Source organism: Podarcis cretensis, assembly GCF_951804945.1.
Source record: "Podarcis cretensis genome assembly, chromosome: 3".
Classification (NCBI taxonomy): Eukaryota; Metazoa; Chordata; class Lepidosauria; order Squamata; family Lacertidae; genus Podarcis; species Podarcis cretensis.
The window spans coordinates 73,205,642-73,229,594 of record NC_137172.1 but is presented as its reverse complement, the minus strand read 5'-3'; the positions used below and the strand labels follow the sequence as shown (position 1 = coordinate 73,229,594).

At 38.0% G+C, this 23,953-nt stretch overlaps 1 protein-coding gene across 1 annotated transcript in view; it reads right to left on the bottom strand.

Annotated features, from left to right (window-relative positions):
- The window catches only part of REV3L (REV3 like, DNA directed polymerase zeta catalytic subunit), a 59,805-nt gene that overhangs the window by 30,691 nt on the left and 5,161 nt on the right, over positions 1-23,953 (bottom strand). The window contains exons 2-15 of the mRNA XM_079971588.1: positions 20,195-20,384; positions 19,149-19,223; positions 18,557-18,717; positions 15,811-15,907; positions 14,368-14,462; positions 13,684-13,788; positions 12,406-12,490; positions 12,173-12,321; positions 11,069-11,194; positions 10,353-10,590; positions 8,794-8,933; positions 3,016-7,153; positions 1,276-2,165; positions 784-866 (exon numbers count right to left, since the gene is read on the bottom strand). Coding sequence (XP_079827714.1) covers positions 784-866; positions 1,276-2,165; positions 3,016-7,153; positions 8,794-8,933; positions 10,353-10,590; positions 11,069-11,194; positions 12,173-12,321; positions 12,406-12,490; positions 13,684-13,788; positions 14,368-14,462; positions 15,811-15,907; positions 18,557-18,717; positions 19,149-19,223; positions 20,195-20,384 — 6,572 coding nt within the window. The remainder of the gene's footprint in view (positions 1-783; positions 867-1,275; positions 2,166-3,015; positions 7,154-8,793; positions 8,934-10,352; positions 10,591-11,068; positions 11,195-12,172; positions 12,322-12,405; positions 12,491-13,683; positions 13,789-14,367; positions 14,463-15,810; positions 15,908-18,556; positions 18,718-19,148; positions 19,224-20,194; positions 20,385-23,953) is intronic.

Genomic DNA, 23,953 nt, shown 5'->3' with positions numbered 1-23,953 from the left:
ACCACTAAGAGTGTGTCTAAATGGAGCAACCATATGGGTATGGCAAATCTTGTAAGGTTGCGCACCAACTGTTTCCTAACTTCTGGCTAGGCAATAAAAGGCTGGAGGAGGGAAGCAACTAACTCTATCAACATGATTCCAGTATTCACACATGCATATCAGTCACATGGAATTGCACCACAGGACCAAGGGGTCCTTTGCTGCTGCAGGTGTATAGGAATGGGTCCCCTAGTCTGACTAGATCAGGTTCTAGGTGCCCGGCATGCATTCTAAATGTATTTAGCACTAAGGAAAGTCAAACTAATACTGAATTTGACTTGGGGGGGGGGGAATCAACATTATTCACAATCAGGATCATTTTGTTACCTACAGGTAAGTACCAAAGAGTTAAAGGTACTTTTCTGGCACAGAATGCAATTTCTGCTAACAGAAGGACTGTTTTACAAAACATGCTAGAGCCCTGCGGTATTCAAATATATCCAAACCAGTATTATGAATTGAGTCCAGAAATAAAGTGGGAGCTACTGATTTTCTTTTAACGGCAGACTGATGTGTTCACAATGGTCAGATGCTGTTAATCGCTTGCTGTGTTCTGCATCAGTTGATATCAAGACACTTTTCAGTGCAAATATTATGATGCAATTTCAATTAAGAAAAAATAGAAGTATAATTATTGTACAGAAGTATCCTTACCGGAATATAAAGAGATAAAATATTTTACTTCAGAACTCAGAAAATAACTAAAATTGAGCCTAATAAAAATGCATCCAATTCCATTTTTACCTTGACTTGAGTTCTTAAAAGTACTTTTCGAAAAGCATCAACATTCCTTCTCCTTCTAGGATTCAATTTCTGAATGTTTGGTCCTGGGGTGAAGGAAAGAGAAGAAAGTAATGAGTGATTACCACAACAAAAATACACTAAAGCATCCTTTAGTATTACGGAATTAATTTTTTAAAAGCTACAAAATGTTAAGTACAATATCAAGGCATATAATGGTCTGACACTGCAGCATCTTATACGGCTGGTCCTAAAAGTTATCCCAAGTATAAAAATTAATCTTCATTTCCTTGGTCATGCTAATTACATATTATGGAAAAAATCAAGTTATTCTGGTTAAGGCTATTTTCTATTAGTAAACCTTAAACTACTTGTCTAATAATACTTCCATAAGTGGTTTCAGGCTTTTATTGCCTATCTTCTATTACATAAGTACATATATGTTTGCATAATTTCACTTTCAATTTCTGCAAACCACTCCTTTCATAATCTTACCTGGTAATAATGGAGTGAATCCAGGTGTTTCAGTTATTCCTCCTTTACACATTTCCTCTCTAAGGGGTGTACTATGCAGGCAAGCAGTTTCAGAATTACTATTGCATCCTTTGTTCACAAATGGGGAGACAGTGAAGGGTATCTTGCTTTCCTCTTTGACAAGCTTCTGTTCTCCATCTGTTAATGTTTCATTTTCTTCTATAGAGGATAAAATATCCTCTGAATCTTCTGAGGAAGATTGTTTGGAATCTGGGGATGTTACTTGTTGCCAAGGAGGAAGCACTGATGAATCAGGGGAGCTATAATCAACGTAATTCTCCTCATCCCTGTCTGTTTCTATTGCTGCAGTGTCAAGCAGCGCAGTCTTACTCATTTCAGGGATATCTGTATCATGCTTTTCCATGGTTTGTGTTGGCATTGGCTTTGAGGATGAAAAACAAGTACCTTCTGATGCTACAACACTTTTGCTTGGCAAGATAGAATTCTCAACTGCCTTGGCCATTTGAGAACACATGTTTTTTGGAAAAGACGTGCAGTTCAAACTCTCATCAACCTTTTCCACCTCAATCGATTTGGTAATCATTCTTTTCCTAAAGTGTTCATAATCTTCTTTTGCCTGCAGCCATGACTGAACTTGCTGGCAACTTGGTGCACATTTGCAAGGCATGATCACTATCTTTTTGTCTTCACTAGTTTTACGGTTATTTCTTTGCTTTTTGTCAGTAGTGGATTGGCTACTGCGAAGTGGAGAACCTGGTCTAGGGCTTTGTGCCATTGCCAAAAATGCAGTCTTCCATAGTCGCAGCCCTTCCAATGAGAAGTCTCCCTCAAACTCAAGTAGGTCATTTGGAAGTCTGGTTTCTACTGTAAGCAGTCGTCCTCCAATTTCTCTGTGAAGATATTATTTTCAGTTAACAATAAATAAATCTTACTAGAAGAAAAGAACTGTCAGGAAAAAAGATTCCGTCACATAATATCAACTCTTGTATTTGTCAATATCCAAATTAGGTCATCAACATTTCAAGGACAGACATTTAAAGTTTTGATTCACATTTCAATACTCCCCATAGCAACTCCCCATAGCAATAGCTAATGAATATGAATTGTATTCAGTATTGCATGAGCAGGAGTTTCCACAATAGATCTTTTCCTTTGCCCTTGTAAGTCCTTCTGCTCAATTTTGGGCGGTACCTCCTGCCAACTTCAACCTTGTGTAATACAGTATGTCATGCCCCCACCCTCAGGAGAGGTTTTACAAGATAGATAATGGAAGCAGGAGGGGAAAGGTAAGACTGACTGTTAAAGTTTGTTTTCTACACCTGCAACACTGAATACAACCCTATGTTAAATTCTTCAAGGTGCCCAGAATTTATGAATCTGCAAAGATAAAGCAGAATATTTTCTTTTTATAGAATCTTAGGATTTCCCAAACTTGGGTTTTCAGCTCTTTTTGGACTACAATTCCAACAATGGCTTACCACTAATCTTGCTAGCTAGAGATGATGGGAATTGTAGTCCAAAAACAGTTGGAGATCCAAGTTTTGGAAACCCTGTTGTAGATTAATGAGCTACTTTAACCCCATGCAATTCTGGCTCTTGCTTAAGGGAACAGGAAAGAATGCTACAATAAAGCTACACCTAATTTTTCCATGACTATATAAATTATGTAAAAGCCAACTAAAAATACATAGGTATAAAATAGAAAAATGTGACTACAGTCCACTGGTATTACCACATTACCTTGGCTTTTCTGGTGCATCAGAAGGGTTGCTGCAAAATGGTTCCTGATAAATTGCTTCTGCAAGATCGTGATCCAGTAAAGTTGACATAATTTCTTCACGACTTGGGGGTGACATGAGAGGCTTAAGGATGTGAGCAGCACGAGGTGTAGAACTTCCATTTTTTGACTGTGAGGGGGAATTTGTAGATCTAGGTGAACTATCTGGGGTTGGTGTTAATGCCTCGTTGTTTCTTGAAATATACAGCTCTAAATCTTCAGAAGCTGCATCCATAAGTTCACCATCCGGTGATGATAAAATGGAAGAAAAAGATATACTAATTGAATCAAGTGACTGAACAGGTTCAAAAGTGGCTTCCTTTCTAAAGTGGTTTTGACTCCAATCACTATTTGGCGATGAAAGGTTAAGAAAAATTCCTTTCTTCACTGCATTTCTCTCCAACTGAAATTGTTCCTTTTGGCACATCTCTGCCTGTTGCACATCTAGTGGTAAGCTAGGTTCAGATGTTGATGTAATAATGTTATTTTTCCACTGGCTGTGGAGATGGTTTTCATTCGTATCTGGGCACCTTTTATCAAAAAGCTGAGGACTTAGTGGACCAGATCTTAACCAAGCTGTGGGGTCTGAAGAATAATGGTTTTCTTCCTTAGAAATTTTGCTATTGTGACTTAAAAGATCCATTTCTGCTGCTTGACCTGGAAAAAGGTCCTGAGTTACATCGCTCAGAAACTTCTGTGGTAGATTTTGATCTGCTGGGACGAACTGACTTGCAGAATAAAAGCTGCAAAATCCAGTCTGTCCTATAGTATTAATATCAAAATTGTAATTATGATCAGGTGACAGGCTGTCTTCAAGTGAGTAGCAACTTTCAAAACCTGGATCTGAACCAAAAACCGGGCTATCAACAGATAACACATGGCCAGTCTTACTGTTTTGCTGCTTTGCAGAATCTTTTAAAAGCTTGAGATTTTTTTCTTTAGATTTTTTATCCCTAGATGTACGAGGATTTCTTGGGGATGCAACTGAACGTGATTTCTTAACTGATTTGTTTTGATCAAGAGGGTAGGAAGCACTTCTGTTCAACTGAGTTTTAAATGATAACTGCTCATGTATGTTGTTTATATTTGCTTTTTGTTGCCTTTTTTGAAGTAATTCCTTAAGAACAGCTAAGCCAGAATGTCCTTCACTGAATGCTGAAGGTGTTACCAGTGTCTTGCCTTTACACTGGGAATCAGCTTTGGTTTGAGAGGTTGTTTCTGACAGACCCTTTTGTTTTATATATTTTTCAGGGTTAAAATGTGACATATCCAAAATAAATCCTCTTTGTTTCTGTTCCCATCCCAGCTTTTTAACCGGACTTCTCAAAGAAGCTACAAAGCATTTTTTTGGCAACTGAAAAGATCCATGGCTTTCCTCAGAAGTTTTAAAAAAAGAAGAAATATGCTCAGCATTTTTTGTTGATTCTGGAAGATAAACAATCTGCTGCTGATTATCTTTACAATGCAAAAGTTTACTAGGATGAATCTGATCGATCTTCATTGCGTCTGAAGAAATATAATTTTCATTTACATTTCCAACAGGGGATAAAAGTCTGCACTGCGAATTTGTAACCTCTTCAGCCTTTTTATGCATTCTATCTTTAGAACTGTATGCATTCAGTGCTACCTGAGATATATGGTGAGACTGGTCAAATAAATTATTTTGAATTGGTTCTTTTGTCCTAAATATACCACTTTGACTAGTAGCTCTTTGGAAATTCATTTTGGCTTTTTCCTTTCCAGACACCACAGAAGTTATGGCTGGATGATGGTCCTCCTGTGTCAGGAGGGAACCTTGATATCCTACAGGCTTTTCATTTTCCAAGAGTGAATGGAAATATATCAATGGATTTACTTGTGCATGAGCTGTCAATGGCAGTTGTGCTGATGGTAGATGCCCTGTTGAACAGCCAGTTGCTTGGATATCTTTTTGGGTACAAAGTGGCTGCGAGTTTCCCAAGCTGTGAGCATTCTCAGGTAAATCATGGTGGTTCAGCACAAGTTTAACCTCAGTTGAAGGAGGAATACTACTTTTTTCATCTGTTACTGTCATCAACTTTGACACTTTTTCTATTTTTTGTTTTTGTTTTGCTCTAGGCTTTCTCTTCACCTCATTTCCGGTTTTGTTAGTCAGATTATTCCTAATCTTTTTATTAACTCTAACAGTAGTATTAACAAATTGCTTTTTACATTTTTTAGTCTGAGCTTTTGCTTGACTATGTTTTCCTGTATGGGAATTAACAGTCTTAGTGCTATATGTGGTAGCATTTTTAAACACTAATGTTTCTTTTTCTAGATTATTAATAATTTCTTCTGCATTTGGGTCAGTGGGAGACCAACAGCGAGGTGGGGATACATTAACTGGACTTGCACTTCTTTCTGACAGAAAGCCTAATTTAGACATAACATCGCTATAGTTCAAGTCACAGTCTTCAGCTTCAGTGCTATATGATGGTAGAGGGGGAGACAGAAAGGCAGAGGTTCTTCTTCTGAAATATAGGGTTCTTTTAATATTTTTACTGTTCATGTTTTGCAGTTTTCCAACCTTTTTCTTGGTTGACTTGCATTTTGCTTTTCTTTTGTGACCTTTCTTTGGCATTAATGGATAAATAGGATATTTGGTTGCAGGTGAATCAGGAACTTTTGGCCAAAAGTCCTTTAAAGGTGCAAGTTTTTTATATAGATTCATTTTTTCCTCTGTAAGTGTAACTTGCTCCTCACTAGAATCTATTTTTCCTAGTTTAACAAGCATATTTTTCCTCCCTCTGAACCTATTTATAATAATATATTTTATAATAACAGGTGGTAATTTTTTAGAAAGTTTTCTTCGTTTTCGACATTTTTTTGACCCATCAATATTTTCATCATTTTCCAAAGAATGAGGTAGGCTAATTTTTGAATTATGCACACCAAAGCTAGATTCACTGTCTTCGGTTTCATAATTTATCTTGCGTTTAGCTCTGAGTGTGTATTTATTTCCACATAGCCCAAACGCCTGCTCAGATTCTCGAGCACCATCAGCTCCATCTTCAAAATGGCAGTCAATACAATTACTTGTATCCACAGACAATTTATTTTCTGAAGCACCAGGAGAAACTTGAATGATATCATTTGGTAACAAACTGTCTTTATCAGGAATGTTATTACTAGCATTACCTTGTACATAGCAGCTCTCTTTTGTGGAAGCAATATCGCTGATAGTTGTAGACGGCTGATTGCTAAGAATTACTTTCTTTTTATTTAGTTTTAACCTAGATTGTTTCTTGCCTTTTTTCAATTTATATGTAACAGGACTTAATTTTTGTGGCTGACTGAGACAATTAGAAAGAACAACACTAGGAAAGAACATGTAATGCGCTGCTTGTTGATTAACATTTGTTTTTTCAGCTTTGTGCTCCTGAAATTCTTCATATCTAATTTTAAGGTTATTAAGGCCATCTCCATCAGTGCTACCTTCAGCAGAATAAATACTAGTTCGATTACCCTCTGAGCAAGACACCATTTCACAGTTTTCTAGTGCTGGGAAGAGATTATCTGTATTTGTGTTGCTGGCTTTTTTATTTGCTTCATAGGATGCTTTATTTTTGGAGTGGACCAAATCTGAAAAGTTAGAATTTTGAACCGAAAAACTTTCACCCATTTGGTGGTTCATATGCAGAGATAAATCCTTTGTAGTTTTTCTTATTCCAGTGTACTTTCTGTGAGGCAAATGTCTACTTACTGAGGAAATGTCTTCATAAACTGTTTCACACGAAGCAGGGAATATTTCACTTTTATTACTTTCTGTGTGTGAATTTTCAGAATGGAGAATATTATTGAAGGATGTTGGGTATTTCACATTGTAAGTGCTTTCTTTTGTAAGAGAATGGACTGACAATTCAGGTCTTATGTCTCCTTTGTTTGGCTGAGAAAGCCCTTCTAAGTCATCATTGTTCAAAATATGAGAAGAAAGGGCACTTGTGTGTTTACACTGAAAGGTAATCTTAGCAGAAGAAGGTGGTTCCAGAGTAGCAGCATCTTTATGAAAAATCGAAGACTTTACAGATGTTTTGCTTGTTGCAATTATGGAGGTTCGAGAATTCTCATTGTTCAACGGATTGTCTAGAAAGGGATAGATACAACACACGCAATTTTCACTATTCATCTTTTATTTTTTAAGATCAGCTATTTTAAAGATTAGCCAGTCACTTAAGTATTAGGTAAAATAGCAACATGTAGTCACTTACCTTCTTGTATTTTTCTCACCAGTTACATTGTGGCGATTAATATTTTTTTCTCCTTACTGCTAGCTTCCACTTAATCCCCACATCTGACTATTCTACTTGCACTTAGCAGTTGTCACTTGACAGTACCTTTCTTTTCAGGACTGCCACAGAGCTTTGCTACCTTTTACAATCCCTCCTTACCCAATCACTACAATTTGGGTGAAATTCAACCCTTATTGGTCTGTAATTATGAGCCAATAAGATGAGGAAGCATGTCTATGATCCAGTTAAAACTGGCTACCCTGTTGATGCCTGCGATACTGAATATAAAGCTAGAAACCACTTCAAATATAGGCATCTTGCCAACACTAGGTTGCAATGACAGTTTAACTGACACTTCGCTGCCTGCTAGTCTTTGATACAATGTATCCCTCTATTCCTGGCAGAAACAAAGGCAGTTTAGTTCACATACTTCCTCACCGCCTCTCCTGGTATGTCCCACAGAGGAACTTACGGTCTGCAAATAAAAACATCTTGAAGATTCCAGGCCACAGAGAGGTTAGGCTGGCCTCAACTAGAGCCAGGGCCTTCTCGGCCGCGGCTCCAATCTGGTGGAACGCTCTGTCACAAGAGACTAGGGCCCTGCGGGACTTCACATCTTTCCGCAGGGCCTGCAAGACAGAGCTGTTCCACCAGGCCTTTGGTCAGGGCGCAGCCTGACCCCCCTCCTCTGGCAATCTGCACAGAATTTTGCTTAATGGTTGCCATCAATTTGATTTTAATTAATTTTTATAATGAAATGTTTTTAGAATCGTTGGATTATTTTGATTGTTGTTAGCCCCCCTGAGCCCAGCTTTGGCTGGGGAGGGCGGGATATAAATAATAATAATAATAATAATAATAATAATAATAATTATAAAATAGCCTATAATTTCACCATGTAAACAATGCAATTATATTTTATAAACTGCTTAAAGTCTGTTTTGGCATTAAGTAGTATACAAATATATGAAATAAATAAATAATGACATGAAAAGTTTGTAATTCTATTTTACCTAGATCAGGAGTTCCCAACATTATGGGGCTTGAGGGCACATTTGGAAACTGATATAGTTGCCATAAAATGGCTGTCATGAGGGGCCTGGCTAGTTGCAAAAAAGTTTAGTGTCTGGTTAGAATAAAATAATAATAAAATTGTAGAGTTGGAAGGGATCCTGAGAGTCATCTAGTTTACTATATGTCTTGCATTTGTTTTTATTTGTAACCTACTCTGGAATTGCAGTTGCAATGAAGAATAGATAATAAATATTTTAAATAAAAAATACATTACAGTTTTGTGTCACAGTTTGAAAGTTAGAAAACTTAAAGAGATGAATTAATGCAGTTTTAAAATTTCAACCTATTTATGTTGAGAATTCTAATTCATAGACTATATTTGCAGAATATTTAGTACAAAGGTATCTACTGAGATATTTTTTATCAAGAAAGGAAAACTACTTTCTCATGGGTATATGAAATTCCAAAACTATGATTTACCACTGTTTTCATCTGCAGTTCCATCTAACTGAGGTATAGATAGGCTTGCCAGAAGCAAATTGTTTTCACTCCAGTCCATATCATCTTCTGAAGTGCCATCATCTTCAGTTGAGCTCTGGTTCCTACTTCTGCCCAATGACCTGGAAGTGCAATTTATTTCAGGTATATAAAAACCTTTGGTCAGCCACTTGAGAATTTACTGGTTATGGTGTTAATACATTATACTTTGCTTGGGAAGGAAGGATACAAAGAATTTGAATGTTGCTTACTAAAAATGAACATTAACTTATTACACTACAGAATGTGGTCTAATACAATATTTTTAAGACAGTCATTAAACTGTATTTCAAACTGACAGGATGCAAAAGTGAATAATCATAGAGTGGTTTCTTCCCTTGAGAATACGAAAATATTTCAAATTTCAACAGAGGTTGAAATCCACCCACCAGTGGATCTTCAGAGTGCCAATACAATCTTACATCAGATTATACTGAATGAGCCTGTTGTTGATTCCGTTTTCATCACAGGACTTCTCCCCCCTGGTCTTGTATTTTATCCTGCTTCCGAAATCCTACTTTCCCCTAAAATTTCCACCACTCTTCTGTTACAAGCATACTACTGTGAGTTTGTGTTCCAGACCCTGATTCCAATATATCTGTTTCTTGTTGCCTTCTTATTTGCACCAAGTATGGGTGTTCCCTTCTCCAATGGACCTTCCTTTAGAGGGCTCATCCTCTTATTTATTCCCCCAAACTGTTCACTCAGAAAGCAGGATATGTGGCCTGAAAATTCCTCTTCTTCCCCTACATCTCTCAGCGATCGTCGCTGTAATTTCTCATCAAGTCCACACCTCCCCACCCCTGCCAGTGCTTTTGTTTTATCTCTGCATGCTGAGAAACCTGATTTCTTGCTCGTGGGGCTTCCTGTAACAACTTACACAGACACAGCAGCACTGTTCCTTCCTCCTCACAGTATTTAACACACATTAATATACAGTGGTACCTCTAGATACGAACGGGATCCGTTCCGGAGCCCTGTTCGCATCTAGAGGTAAACATATCTAGCGACGGCACGTATGCACATGCACGTGCCGCTTTTGCGCATGATGTCATTTTGAGCGTCTGCACATGCGCAAGCGGCGAAACCCAGAAGTAACACGCTCCGTTATTTCCGGGTTGCCGCGGAGCGCAACTCGAACGCACTCAACTCGAAGCATATTTAACCCGAGGTATGACTGTAATGTACCCATTGAGCAAATATAGCAATACACAGTAAGGAGTAGAATTCTGGAGCAGTCATTGCAGAACACACTTACAAATCTCTCTCATTCCATTCAAGCTCTGGCAGTCTAGTAACCCTTGGGTTTTCTTATCTGCCTGCTCATTTGAGCCACATGAAATTATATCACCAATCACATTTCTTGTCCAATAAACACCTCTCTTCATAGTATACCAGCGTCTGGACACCCACATTGATTTTCTTTATTAAGTATGAGAACTTCAGTCTAAGTTCGTTAGTACCATTTCCTCCGGAGCTATTATTCAAAAAACACTAGATACCTTCTCTTTGCATTCACGTCATTCGGACTGCTGTCCCATCGTTGGGACATTAGCAAGCTGAGCTCCATTTCTTCCTTTTCAATTTGTGGTTCATTTTCTTCATCATCACTGTTCTGGGGATTTCTACAGCTTCCAGAGGAGAAGTGTTGTGATAATGTACCATGTCCTCCAATTGCGTATCCATCATCCTCCAACCCAGCCAAGAGATGTATCATGGCTTGATCAGCACTACTGTCCACTGAAAGAAAAACAAAAACAAATTCAGACATAGCCTATATCTTTAAAAGTTCAAGATTATCTTTGTGATATGTTCTTTTAAATAACCTCTATTTTCCATGTGCAGATTGAACACAATATTTTAAAAGCAAGTATTAGACAAACAAAACTTTTTACAGTATCTTCTTTTTGATGCCATTGTCCTTTGAGAATCTTACTACCTTTTGATAATTTCTCACTTTTGCGGTGTATATTTTAATTTCAAGCTTCCGAATGGAAGTGGTTTTACAGAGCACTAGGGCCCAAAGGCTCCTCTTTTCAATCAGTAACAGAACACCACTACTGATGAACAGCTAAACTAGAAATACTTTACAGAAATCTAATTTTTGGAGTAAATTCAGTTTAGACAAACTGCATGGACCACTAGAGATAAAACTGCAAGCATACTGAAGAATAACCTATTATTGTGGGGGAAAAGAATATATTTATGTTGTACTTACTGAACACCGGGGTCTTATTCAGTCTCTGAGATGAGGATTGAAAATGCTGACTATTTTCCATGATGTTCAAAATAGCTTCTTCATTAATAAGCGCCTCCTCCTCCTTATACTTCCTGTTGGACTCCTCTAAAAATGAGATTTAAAACTCTGCACATGAGCTGCCAACACATTTCCCCCACAAAAGTAGTCGCTGAAGACTATTAAACATATTAACATATCCAAATTAGTTGAACAAGATTTTCAGAAGATAGTTAGAGACTTATGCTAGTTGAGATGCATAAGTTTATACAACTTACAGAGTCTGAAAGAGATAGGAATTCATGGTGGCAAGACTTTTCTTAATACAATTTGAGCAAACTCAGTTGTGGTTATTTAAAACTGTTTTTAATGGAACTCGCAGCAGATCAATACATTTCCAAAGGGTACCTTCTCCTTTCACAAGTTGCCACTTCCCAGGCATTTTGCTCAGAGGAAGTGGCAGAAGATTACATGAGCATAAGAAGACCTTGCTAGATCACGCCAATGACCCATCTAGTCCAGCATTGTGTTTTCATGGTGGCCAACCAGATGCCTATGGGAAACCTGAAAATAGATCTTCCTGCACTTGAGAACAGAGGGGTGCAATTCAGATCTCCTCTTCCCAGCAATTTCTGGAAAGAGAATAGAGTTTTTGGGAGAGGGTGGGGCACAAGGATGTGCACTAAACCTCTCTTTTCTTCAAAAGTTTCTCTCCCCCTGCCCCTGCCCAAAAAAACTATTGGGAAAGCAAATGCAGAAGGTAACTATTCCTTGGTGCCACTTCTCACCATCACCACACCCTCAGAAACAGTGAAATGCAAGCATGCAGGCGGAGAAATGTTTTTCTGTGCCTTTCTCTCTCTCTCTCTCTCTCTTCACTTTTGCTTTTCTCAGCTGTTTTATGACACAGAAAGAAAAGAACAGAGAATATTGTAGACAGACATGCAAAGGTAAAGATTATTCCTTGTGCATTCTTCTATGTCTCTTTCTCCTCCTTTGCTCAGTTTTTCCATAAAAGTAATTCCAGCTAGGATGTACTCATGAGCTGTATTTGACTTAAAAGCCAACTGTATTAATACTACTAACCTTTGCTGAGTTCTTTATCTCTGTGTACTTCTACCATATTTGCTGGTGAACACGGAACAACTTTAGGAGATTGTACCTCAGAATGTAGCGTCAACTCTGCAGAGAATTCCTGTGATCCATTACTGTAGTCCAGTGATCCAGATAATGTCCTTATTAATAAATTAAAAAAACCTTTTAAAATGACTGTACAACTCACAAATAAAAACAAGAGTAACAGCTAAATGAACGCTTACACAGAGAGATCACTTTGCTTGAGGATTTCTTTAAGCCTCTTCTGAAAGATTTTTTCACTTTCTGTTGCAGTTACAAATCCACGATCTTTAATTAAGGGGGAAAGGTTATACAGGATGGTTAATACAGCAACAAAGAAAAGACTACTGAATTCCTAAATAAGAAACTGAAACTTCATAGGCATTCTATTAACAATTAGTACCCTTCTCTTTATGTATTTTTTCTAATACTTTTAAGCTCAGAGCAAGCAACATAGTCTGAATTTCAAGCAGCTCTGAGCCAATTTTAAAAAGGTTGTTTTCTTTTTACCATGCTTTTTATATAGTTATAAAAATATTATAAGGAATATAATCTGTTGATTATATCCAAATTTGCTGTTCTACTAATTAAGTTTCTCCCACTCACAGAAGGCTGTTTCCAAATTAGAGGAAGAGCACTGTGTGAAAAAACTGACTCTAAATCCAGAGGAATTCTTCTGTTTGCACAAACATTCTCAAAAACATTTGTAATCACCCTCTATTTGATGCCGCAACTGATTGTAGGAACCTAGAGCACTATCAAATTATAGCTTGTGGGATCACTTTCAGTTGCTGCAGCCCAAGGATGTGAATGGGATGCTTGCAGTGTTGGGACTGACTTACATGCTCTCTCAATTGTTGCCCATAAGAGCTGGTAAAATCTAGGACGGGTTTGATGGTATGGGTCCAAGGAGTGATCAGTGGAATGGAAATACACCTAAAGCCTTGAAAAAAGAGTCTCAAGTGGCTTCTGTCATTTGGAGAGCTTATGCCCAGGTTAGGCTGGTTTGCCAGCTATGGCCATTCCTGGAACAGGTAGCCTGGCCTCAGTTGTCTATGTTCTGGTTATTTCTCATCTGGACTACTGTACTGCATTGTGTGTGGGGCTGTCCTTGAAGGTGGTCTGAAGACTGCAGCAAGTGAGGCTGGTAAGTGGGGCAATCTGATGGGACCATGTGTCAGTAGTCCTAAAACTGTTGCACTGACTGATTAACCATTTTAAAATTAATCAACGAACCAGGCAGCAGCTTAAATAAAGAATGTAAAGTTTACTATCATGATGTCTCCATTAATTTTATTAACTACAGTATTGTATTAGAAGAAGAATGGGAAAGCTTCTTGACTTTCTGATTGCTGTGATAAAATTAACAACCCAACAAGCAGCAAATGCTTAATTGAGTACTGACCCATCAAAAGTACCTGCCCAGGAATTGTGACTGAGAAATAAATATGTAACAGCAACAACAACTTTGACCTGTTTACCTTGTGAGTTAGGAGGACTAATTTGAGAGGACTCATTGTTTTCTCTACGCCGTTGTTTCTCATCATCCCATATCGCTTGCAAACCTGGGTTCCGACCAACCTGGGCTGGAAAAAGTAAAAAATACAGCAAATTCAACAGGAGTGTCAAGCTTACTAAAATGTAAACTTGTCTGTACAATCTATGCTATTTGCAAGAATTAACCTGACAATATTTTCAGACAATTGCCTTCCCAAAGTGACTACTGTGGTGAGGGGGTGCTATGTTGCTACCCTCCCAATAGCAGCATTGCTGCTGTTTACCATAATGCTGTGGGAGTAACGCGGGACACTGTCTTCAGTACCAGAGTGGCTCAGCTAGCGTACCTGTCCCTGCACCTTCCCAGTAAGTGGCAGCAATGCCACTGTTGGGAGGGTAGCGCCGTAGCACCCCACCACCTGTTCCTGCCTTCACCTTGTGTCAATTGTTTATATAATCCCTTCAGGTTAACTGTAACTTAGAGGTTTTAAATACCACTTAGGATGCATTGGGTTATGCCAGCCTTCCTTTTCTGCTCTGGCTGGGGCAGAGTCCAAAATATGCAGTCCAAAATATATGGAGGAGCAGCTCGGGAAGATTGTGCTAAGCATGCATAAAAAACAAACTTGTTAATGTCTTAAATGATTACACAAAGCAAAATTGTTTACCTTCAATATCCAATCTGTTTAAAATATCAGCAGCCACTGCATCTACTTCCAGTTCACAGGTACTCTGTGGTTCAACACCCTCCAGTATCAAAGAACTGCAATTATATTAAAATTAAAGGATGATTAAAATATGGTACATCCCACTAAAATTATATTCTCTTAAATTCTATTAGTAGAAAAAATAACTAACTGAATATTAAATCACAATTTATCTTAAATAGTCTAAAAATTTTAAAGCAATTATATTTATGCCATAGTTAGATGGTAGGCAGAGATAAATACAGCTACCATATTTTTTGCTCTATAAGACACACTGCTATCCCCCACCACCAGCCTCAAAGAGCAGACTCTCCTGGCTTCAGCGAAAGCAACGCGAAGCCTCCAGAGTGCAGGCTTCGGAGGCTTTGCGTTGCTATCGCTGAAGCCAAGGTGCCTGCATCCGCCCCATAGGACGCACACACATTTCCCCTTCATTTTTGGAGGGGGAAAAGTGCGTCCTATAGGGCGAAAAATACGGTACTTTTCATGACCTGTAACCTTTCCTGACACATGTGAAGATGTTTTATGACTCTTTGTTTGCTGTGTTTGAACTACTATATAAACATCTGTTCCGAAGTGCCTCGGGGCAGACCTTCTCAACTGGCACATTGAGCTGAGTGAGCTCTGTCCTATTGCAATAGCTATAATAAATGCTGGGTTCCTAAATCTGGATGATGGACTTGGAAATAGTTTCCTTGGGTCCATTGTTTATTCAAAAGGTGGTTGTTCCTCAACTGGGTAATGAACAAGGTGGTGTAGAGGTGAATTCTTACCGTACAGGGATTGCGCCTAAAGTCAAAATTGTGTATAGTCAAAACACATTGGGTTCAGCAGTGAGTGGGATTGCCAATTTAATGTTTCCCAGAACCCCACTCCTTACTTTATATTTATTTTTTGCCACTGGTGTAAAGCTGAATGCACACAAGTGAAATGTGCATAAGTTGAAGACTTACTGTATTTAGTAAATCCTGTTTGGTCAGAACCATATTCTTAACCATGGCTTAACTGGGCCTATCTGTGCTTCCTCCATCCAGCTACCTTTGTCTTGAATCAATCCACCAGTGATAGCAAGTAGACACTGAACCAGGGCAAATATTTCTTTTTCTCACATTTAATTTGTTAATTAGCTAACCAGTGCCTGGACATGTATACTTCCAACTATTTTTTAGTCAGTGGCCACTGTTAATAACATAATTATCAACAGCTATACTTTTAGCATTTCCTTTTCTTTTGACATTACTGTTTACAATTTTCCCCAAATATGCATATATTTCTGTACCTCAGGGTAACACTTCAAGCCTCTGATGAAGTGGAATGCAGTCCATGAAAGCTTATGTCATAACTATTTTTTTGACTAAGTGGTCTCAAGACTATTTAGAGAGATATATATTCAGAGATGCTAACCTTGGTATTTGATTGTTTTCCCATTGAAGAAGGGTTCTGGTAGCAGAATGTCCTGACAAACTGTATTTATAAGATCCACTTTCTTCTAATACATCACCTACAAACAGATAACAGTAGATAAGCTTTCAGGTACTGTGAACTATTATTACTCTAAACATTTTATATTGAAAGTGATTTTTGTTGTTGTTTCTTTAACAAAACATTCATATTCCACTTGCATTGTGAATGAAGTCAAAATCCTATAACAAAAATAAATGCAAAATCAGTTTAAGAAAGGGTGCTTGAGAAAATACAAGAGTATCAGTAGGTATATGATTTTGAATACCAGCTGCTGGGGAAACTTATTATGCTCAGGTCCTGCTTGTGGGCTTCTCATAGGCATCTGGTTGGCCACTGTGATAACAAGATGCTGGAATAGATGGGCCTTTGCTCTGATCCAGCAGGATATGTCTTATGTTCTTAAAACTCTCTAATCCCACTTGTTTGCCCTTTTCAGATTCAGAGAACATTGGGCGTTGCATAAGTAGAAGAGAACCTACTAATACTTTCCAACAAAGTTTGAGCTTCTAGGGCCTTAGCTTTTTTTTTGCTTGGGTCACATATTTTATTTGTTCTCAATACTCTGTTCCACAGATTGGTCCCTAACCAAATGCCCATTAGTATAACTCAACTGTCCTCTCACAACAGTACGAGTTTCCTGTTGCCTGATAAAAAAAGTATGGTTTTGGAAGAAATTAATCTGAGCCAGACATTTCTGTCAGAGAATTTGAAGCGGTCGCAATCTAGCAGTTGAGGTAAATTTTCTTTGTTTATATTTCTGAGGTTTTAAGCATCTGAGGTTTAATTTATTTTTTAAATGTATATTTTTATCGTTGTAAGATGCTTTGAGATTTCGATAGTGAAAAACAGGGTGTAATTTAAAAAAATAAATAAATAAGGGCTAAACCTGCTCTCCCAGTGTTGAAAAGTAGTGTCACGGTAGAGAGTCAAAGATAATTATTGACATTCATGGAAGGAGGAGCTTGAGAAATGTTAACAAGGTCCTACAGGGGAAAGGGGAAATGTCTGTGTACACACATTGCCTCAATCATAAAGGTAAAGGTAAAGGTACCCCTGCCCGTACGGGCCAGTCTTGACAGACTCTGGGGTTGTGCGCCCATCTCACTTAAGAGGCCAGGGGCCAGCGCTGTCCGGAGACACTTCCGGGTCACGTGGCCAGCGTGACATCGCTGCTCTGGCCAGAGCCAGAGGCAGAGCCGCACACGGAAACGCCGTTTACCTTCCCGCTGGTAAGCGGTCCCTATTTATCTACTTGCACCCGGAGGTGCTTTCGAACTGCTAGGTTGGCAGGCGCTGGGACCGAGCAGCGGGAGCGCACCCCGCTGCAGGGATTCGAACCGCCGACCTTTCGATCGGCAAGCCCTAGGCGCTGAGGCTTTAACCCACAGCGCCACCTGCGTCCCAATCATATACAGTTTCATTATCAGTGGTGTGAAGGCCCAGGGAGTAAAATGGGACTCCCCACATTTTTCCAGTTTTTGCTGGTTTGTTTCTGGAAAGTGGGAGAAACAAGGCAGATGAAAGTTGCCACTGTGCAAACTCAGAAGTGGAGCTGATACAGCACTCCTGCCAGTGCATTGCACAACACTAACTTTCCAAATATCTGGCTTCTCCCGGTCTCTGCTGCTGGGCAAGCACTGCCACTACATCCAACTGTCTGCTACTGCCTATGACAGATTCCCTAAAGCAGAGGCTCCCCCATATATATGCACTAAATGCTTTTTTGCCTGCTGGCTATGTTCCTGCAGCTGCTGGGGTGGTGAGGATGTACAAAGAATGTGTCAGCATCTGTGGTAGGGCTGACAGGAGTGTTCCTGCTTCCTCCTCATGTGTTCAGTTAATGCATGAGATGGTTGTTGTCTTATCAGCCTTACAACAAATGTAGAGCAGCTGTACAATCTAAACAGCACAACTTTGTGAATAAGCATAGAAAATTACTAGCCTGAAAACAGAATTAATAGCCTGCTGAATTATCCCACTGCATTCCTTTTTAATGTATTTTAATTCTTTTTCACATGTAATAAACATAATCTAAAATACAATAAACAACAATGATAGCAGCTAGTCTGTCATTTATTGTGAAAAGTGTAACAGGATCTTAAAGTTGGAACCACTACTTAGAACCGATTTATAATGCCTATTTAAAGCCTCTAATCCAATAGGTCTCTACCAGTGTTTCCATAGGTTTGGGGAGGTTGTCTTGATTGAGCATCACATCTCATATGGGAGCATTTCTATGCTAGGCGTGGAGGAGGGGGCGTCTCTCCTCTAGCTGCCTACCTGGTGTCTATCCTAGGCACAGAGGAAAAATGAAGCACTTCACCATATTCAGCTGCATGGAATTACTTGTCATCTATGACTGCTGGCTAATGCTTAAATAGGAGGCTGCAGTAGTTCCAATGTAGCTCTGTATATGCCAGCTAACTTCCTATCATCACAAAAATAACCCTAAGAGAACCCCAAGCTGAATAAATTGTCTCTAAATGTGGGAAAGTACTGTGTTTCTTTCCTCAATTCAAACTACATCTCTACACATTACATGGTATACTAACAGTGAAGAATAGAATGGAAAATACATCATTTATTAGAAAGGCAGAATCCATTATCATATCTTGTGTCACACAAAGTCTATTCCAGAGATTTGTCAAAAACTGCTAAATAATATTTATGAACTGGAATTGCATACCTTTTTTCTTCGCCTTTCTAAACTTGACAGCAGCCAGGTTTATTAGATTCATTCCATACAAGTTGTAATCTATAAAGAGCTGGAGGAGGTAGGGAATATGAGCTTCATGAGGTTGATAGTTTTTATTCATTATGGCTCCACCTTGTAGAAGCTCACACACTCTAAAATGGGAAAAAGTTAGAAATGAAACATTACCATATTATTTAAATATAATGCTGGTTTAAACATAGCGCTGGTTAAAATATAATGCTGATCAATACTGAAACACAAGCCAAAAGTACAAAATACACTTTTTCTAGCACAGAATTATAGCTAAAAAGTCAAATTTTTAGGCACTAAAACCATGTTCCAAAGAGCCAATTTACATGTGTTATATTTGCAGGAGCAGATATTTAAAGAAGCTGTTTGCATCTGTTTAAGCCAGAAGTTCCCAAACTATGATCCAGGAGCCACCAGTGATCCACAGAGTAGAATTAGAAGCAGCAGCTTCTAAAACGTTTTTAAAGGCAGCCGCTGGCAGAGTGCAATATTGAAAGGTAACAGGGAAAGTGTTATTTTCTAAAGCAGACACATCATATTTTTATTACATTACCTTTTCACCATAGCAGGATTATAAAGGTAGATCTTCATAAATTGTCTTTCTTTTTCATGGTAACCATAAAAAGGTCTGGAAAACAAATATTCAGTAAGGTGTAAGGTTACTGTTTGTCCTATGATCTGTATGCTGAACAACTCTATTGTAGTAAATGGCAGTTCAGCACTTTAGACCTTCCACTAAGCTCCAGATTTGGATATCCTCTGTGCATCATAATTATGGCTGTTTCCTACTCCTACATGAGGGGCATTTTATCATCCAAAAACTATGTAGTAAATGGACCAGAGTGAATCACAGGACTTGAAAGGTAAGACTTTGCTTACTAACACAATCCTAGATGGCTTTAAAACAAATCTTTTGCATATGGTTCTCAAACTATCCAGGAAATATTACAAAAGCTTACCAAAAATATAGTATGTTAAAGAATACAGCACAAGTGTACTGGAAACCTAAGTAGTCAATATATTAAATTATTTTGTTTAATAAATTTATAGCCCACTTTAAAAAAAAATCTTCAGAGAAAGAAAAGTTGGGGTTGAATTAAACTCAGGACATCAAATTTACATGGCATCAAAAGGGCAACAAAACTGGTGAGAGAGTGGGAAATGAAATGACTTACTGGGAGGGGGAAAGTTGTTCTCTTCTGTGTATAAGGATACTAACAAGTATTGTCAACTCAAAGCCTTTGCAGAAGTATTAATACACCTTTCTTCAAGTTACAAGAAGGGAGATTCTTACTAAACATTGGGAAGAACTTTCTGACAATAAGACTTGTTTGAGAGTGAAACATACTCCCCCAGGTGGTTGTAGATTCTCATGGCCATCTGTCATGGATACTTTAGTTGAGAGTCCTGCATTTAAAGAGTTTGGACTAGATGATTCTCAGGATCCCTTTCAACTCTACAATTCTATGATTCTAAATCCTTTATTAACTAACAGTGCTTTATAACCTGAATACCTTATAAGTTTCTTTAAATTTTGTCAACAGCAACTCACGCCCCACAACCCACCAAATTAAAAAGGGATAATAAAGTAATACTTACATTCCATATACTAGTGACACTTTGAATACATGCTGAACAGAAGAGGATGGATTTCCTAAAGCTACATTCAGTGCTCGGTCAATGCTGAATGCCAAATGACGCAGATAATGTTCTGCCAGCTGCCCATAACCATCATATGGCACATACAGGTAAGGAAAAATACCATGTAAATGGAGGCAAGTCTTCTGACCTAGAGGACCAGATACCAATATTTGAGAATCATAAAACTGGAAGATTCCAGAAAGTTGTCAAACCTATTTGCCAAAACAATTAATATAATTCACTAACTTTTAAGGGAAATAATAAAAAATCAAATTAATTCTATTGAAAGTAACCTATAAACATAGATTCATGAGTATATGTGAGATATGAACACCTTAAACAAGGTGGATAGTTCATAGAAACAGGTTTACTGTGTGGCCTGTTTTTCATCAAGTTTGAAGTCTACACAATAGTATTTCTGTTTGTTTCTATGAAATTTCTAACAATGCAAAATTTACAATCCTTCTTATTCATCCTAACAGACCTAGAGCACCAAACAAGGATGTCTACTGTCCCAAATCCTCTTTGCAAATGCAATAGAAGCATTGGTTCAAAAACATAAAGTGGCTCCTGGATTTCAAAGTATAAACACAAATGATATGAAACATATTACCAATCAGTCTTTTTGCTGATTATATGCTATTAACACTTTGAACTCCGTACTGACATTTTCAGCACTGAAGTCAATTAGACTGCTTCCATAAGGTGAGTGGTTTAAAAATAATTATGCAACGCTCGTTATCTTTTGTATTAATTTATCACTTTTAGTGCAGAAGCACTTGCAAAAATCCATTTCATACTTGACTTTGAAATTCAGCAGCTTTCAATACATTGCTATCATTATAACTAAGATTATTTTACAAATAGGTGATAAACTTCGATCCCTTGTTAAAAGGCTTAAGGAATGAAAAAAGTGTCTGGAAAATATTGTCCTGACTGGGTAGGAATTCAACATGGCATAACTTTGGCCTGAGATTCAAGTGGCACCTTTTCTCTGTCAGGTTGTACTAGGAAACAGAGTAGCAGTCCATTCAATTAGACTGGGCCCTCACTTTTTTTTGCAGGGGAGGGGAACCAAATAATCATTATGCAAGGACTTGATCTTCAAAGTGTTCCTTGCAGCGCTTATGGAAATAGTGCAAAACTCAAAGGCTGGAAACATTTTCTACTTGAAGTTGGTACCAGCAACTAGCCCTGGATGAAAAATTAATTCAGCAATGTAAACTAGTGAAGGAAGAATACAAAAACATGGCTTCTTGGCTATGTGGTCCCTGTTTATCTATGTTAATTCACAAGATGGAGAGATATGGATGCTGCTCTTATTGTTTTGGCAAACCATCTTTGTATGGCTATGGGTGGCATTATTTGGAGTAGACCAATGAAACTAATAGACCTTAGTCATATACAATACTTTTCAATGGCAGTACTATATATTTTAACTGTATAGGGAAAATACATGAATATAAGTTTATGCATTTTTATGCCATGTTATTTCAAAGGAAAATTACCATATTTTCCTTATTAGGAAGCATTAAAACATTAAATAAAACATAAACCTAATTAAAACAAAATTAGCCAGTCCAGAATGACAACAGAGTAGGTCAGGGAATTTCATATACAAAAAGGCCTCATAGATACATACATAGAAAAAATATTGCTCATATACTCAATTTTCCTGTTTAATTCCACGACACTATCACAGATTTTGGAAAAATCCAAATTTGCTATTAGGCACCTGAGAATTCCATCCCCACTGCAGGAAAACGTTACCATATGTGTGTGTGCCAGTGAGTCTGTTCCTTCCTCCCACAGGACCAACAGATATAATCAGCTCCATGAGAATGAAAATGGGATGGGGGCGGGGTTGTTTCTGTTTGTTTGCTTTACCTTATCTGCAGGTGAGTGGGTGGGAGAACTGTAAAACTGAACAATTCCAAAATTGTACACTGCATTGACAAAAGGCAGTGAATGAATCCAATCAATCAAACTATAACCATTAAGATAAACATGTAAGACATGTTAGCAAAAAAATAGGAATGACCCGAAATCACAAGATTTTAAAGCATTTCCTTGTTGTGGCTGCTACTTGGTATCAAGGGATCCTTTTTTTTCTAAGTAAACAGCAATTATAGTAGTACTCCCTGTAGGGCTGGGGGTGGGAATATCTGAGGTGTTAACAGTTTTGATTCTCTACTACACTACAATCCAGAGCTTTATATGTATAGCTGAAAACCATGACTGGAGTGAGGGATCAATATTTTTTGGTGCAGTGGCTTGTAGAAACAAAGAGGCAAATAAAAATTCAGTGTAAGATTTGGAGAAGTAGTTTCAGAAAAAATCTTGACCACAGAATCAAGAATCAGGCCATTCACACTGCGTAAACAAGGAGGGAGGGAGCAGCAGAGAGAGGGAATTGACTTCATATATACTACCCAAACTTCGAGTGAAGGCAAGTTAGCAATGTAACAAAAAATAAATAAAACTCCTTTGGCATGTGGCTGCAGTTTGGTAAAAGCAAAGTATATCATTCTACCAATTTAGTGTGTTTTCTTGCCATACATAGGATTTATACATAGGCCAAATGACTGATAATAAAATGCAAGACAAGGATAAAGCAAATACTGACTATAGTACCACTTTCTCAAGAATTTAAAACTACTTTTCTCTACTTGTTTATTTCTTATTATAAATTATGAAACTGGAATACACATTTCCATTACAAGCTAGTTAATCTTTTTTACTTTCTTATTGTATGAAAATGGTATTAAATCAGTAAAAACAACACCAAGGGCTACTTCAATATTATACAGCAGTAAATTTATGTTTACCAGCATGTGTACAAGGGTGGGAGGAGAGACCAGCTGAGGCCAACTTCAGCTCCCTGGCGTATACAGCCATATCATATGTACAGTGGAAGCATGCATTTGCTGCAAACACTCATTACATTTTTAGATGTACATGTAAAATGCTTTACATACACATGCAAACATATAATTGGTGCAGCAATGTATTTGATGCTCATGTTTCCATTATTTTGTTGTGTCCAATATAACACAGTAATCCTGGAAAGAAAATCTTTTCTCCTACGTAAATGAACACTTCAGCATTTACCTGATTTTTCCAAAATCAATGAAAATTCCAACACAAATATATTTGTTTTTCATTAAAACATGTTTCAAACAATATATATATATATTCAACTGGCTTTAAAGCATTTCAAGCAAGCATTTCTGAAGAGGGATTCAACAACTGGAGTGCCACTGCCCCAAACGCGCACTCTCCAGCAACCACCAGTTGCATATCATTTGGTGAGGGCACCTGGAAAAGGTGCTTCAGAATCTGGCTAAGTATATATGGGAGGAGATAATTCAGGTCACCTTGCCATAGCTATTTAGAACTTTAAAGGTTAAATCAGCACTTTGAATTATTATTAAAATTTCTGTGCCTCCCTGGGAAGAGCATTCCACAAACGGGGAGCCACTGCAGAAAAGGCCTGTTCTCACGTTGATGCTCTACAGACCTCTTGTGGAGGCACACGAAAAAGGGCCTCAGATGATGATTGAATTGGACCTGGAAACAGAGTTGAAGTCAGTGCAAATGAAGATGTACTGATGTAATTCGGTCATGTTAACCAGTCCCTGTTAAAAACCTTACTGCCTGGTTTGGAGGCACCTGAATTTTACAGACCATTTTCAATGGCAGTTCCACATATAAGAA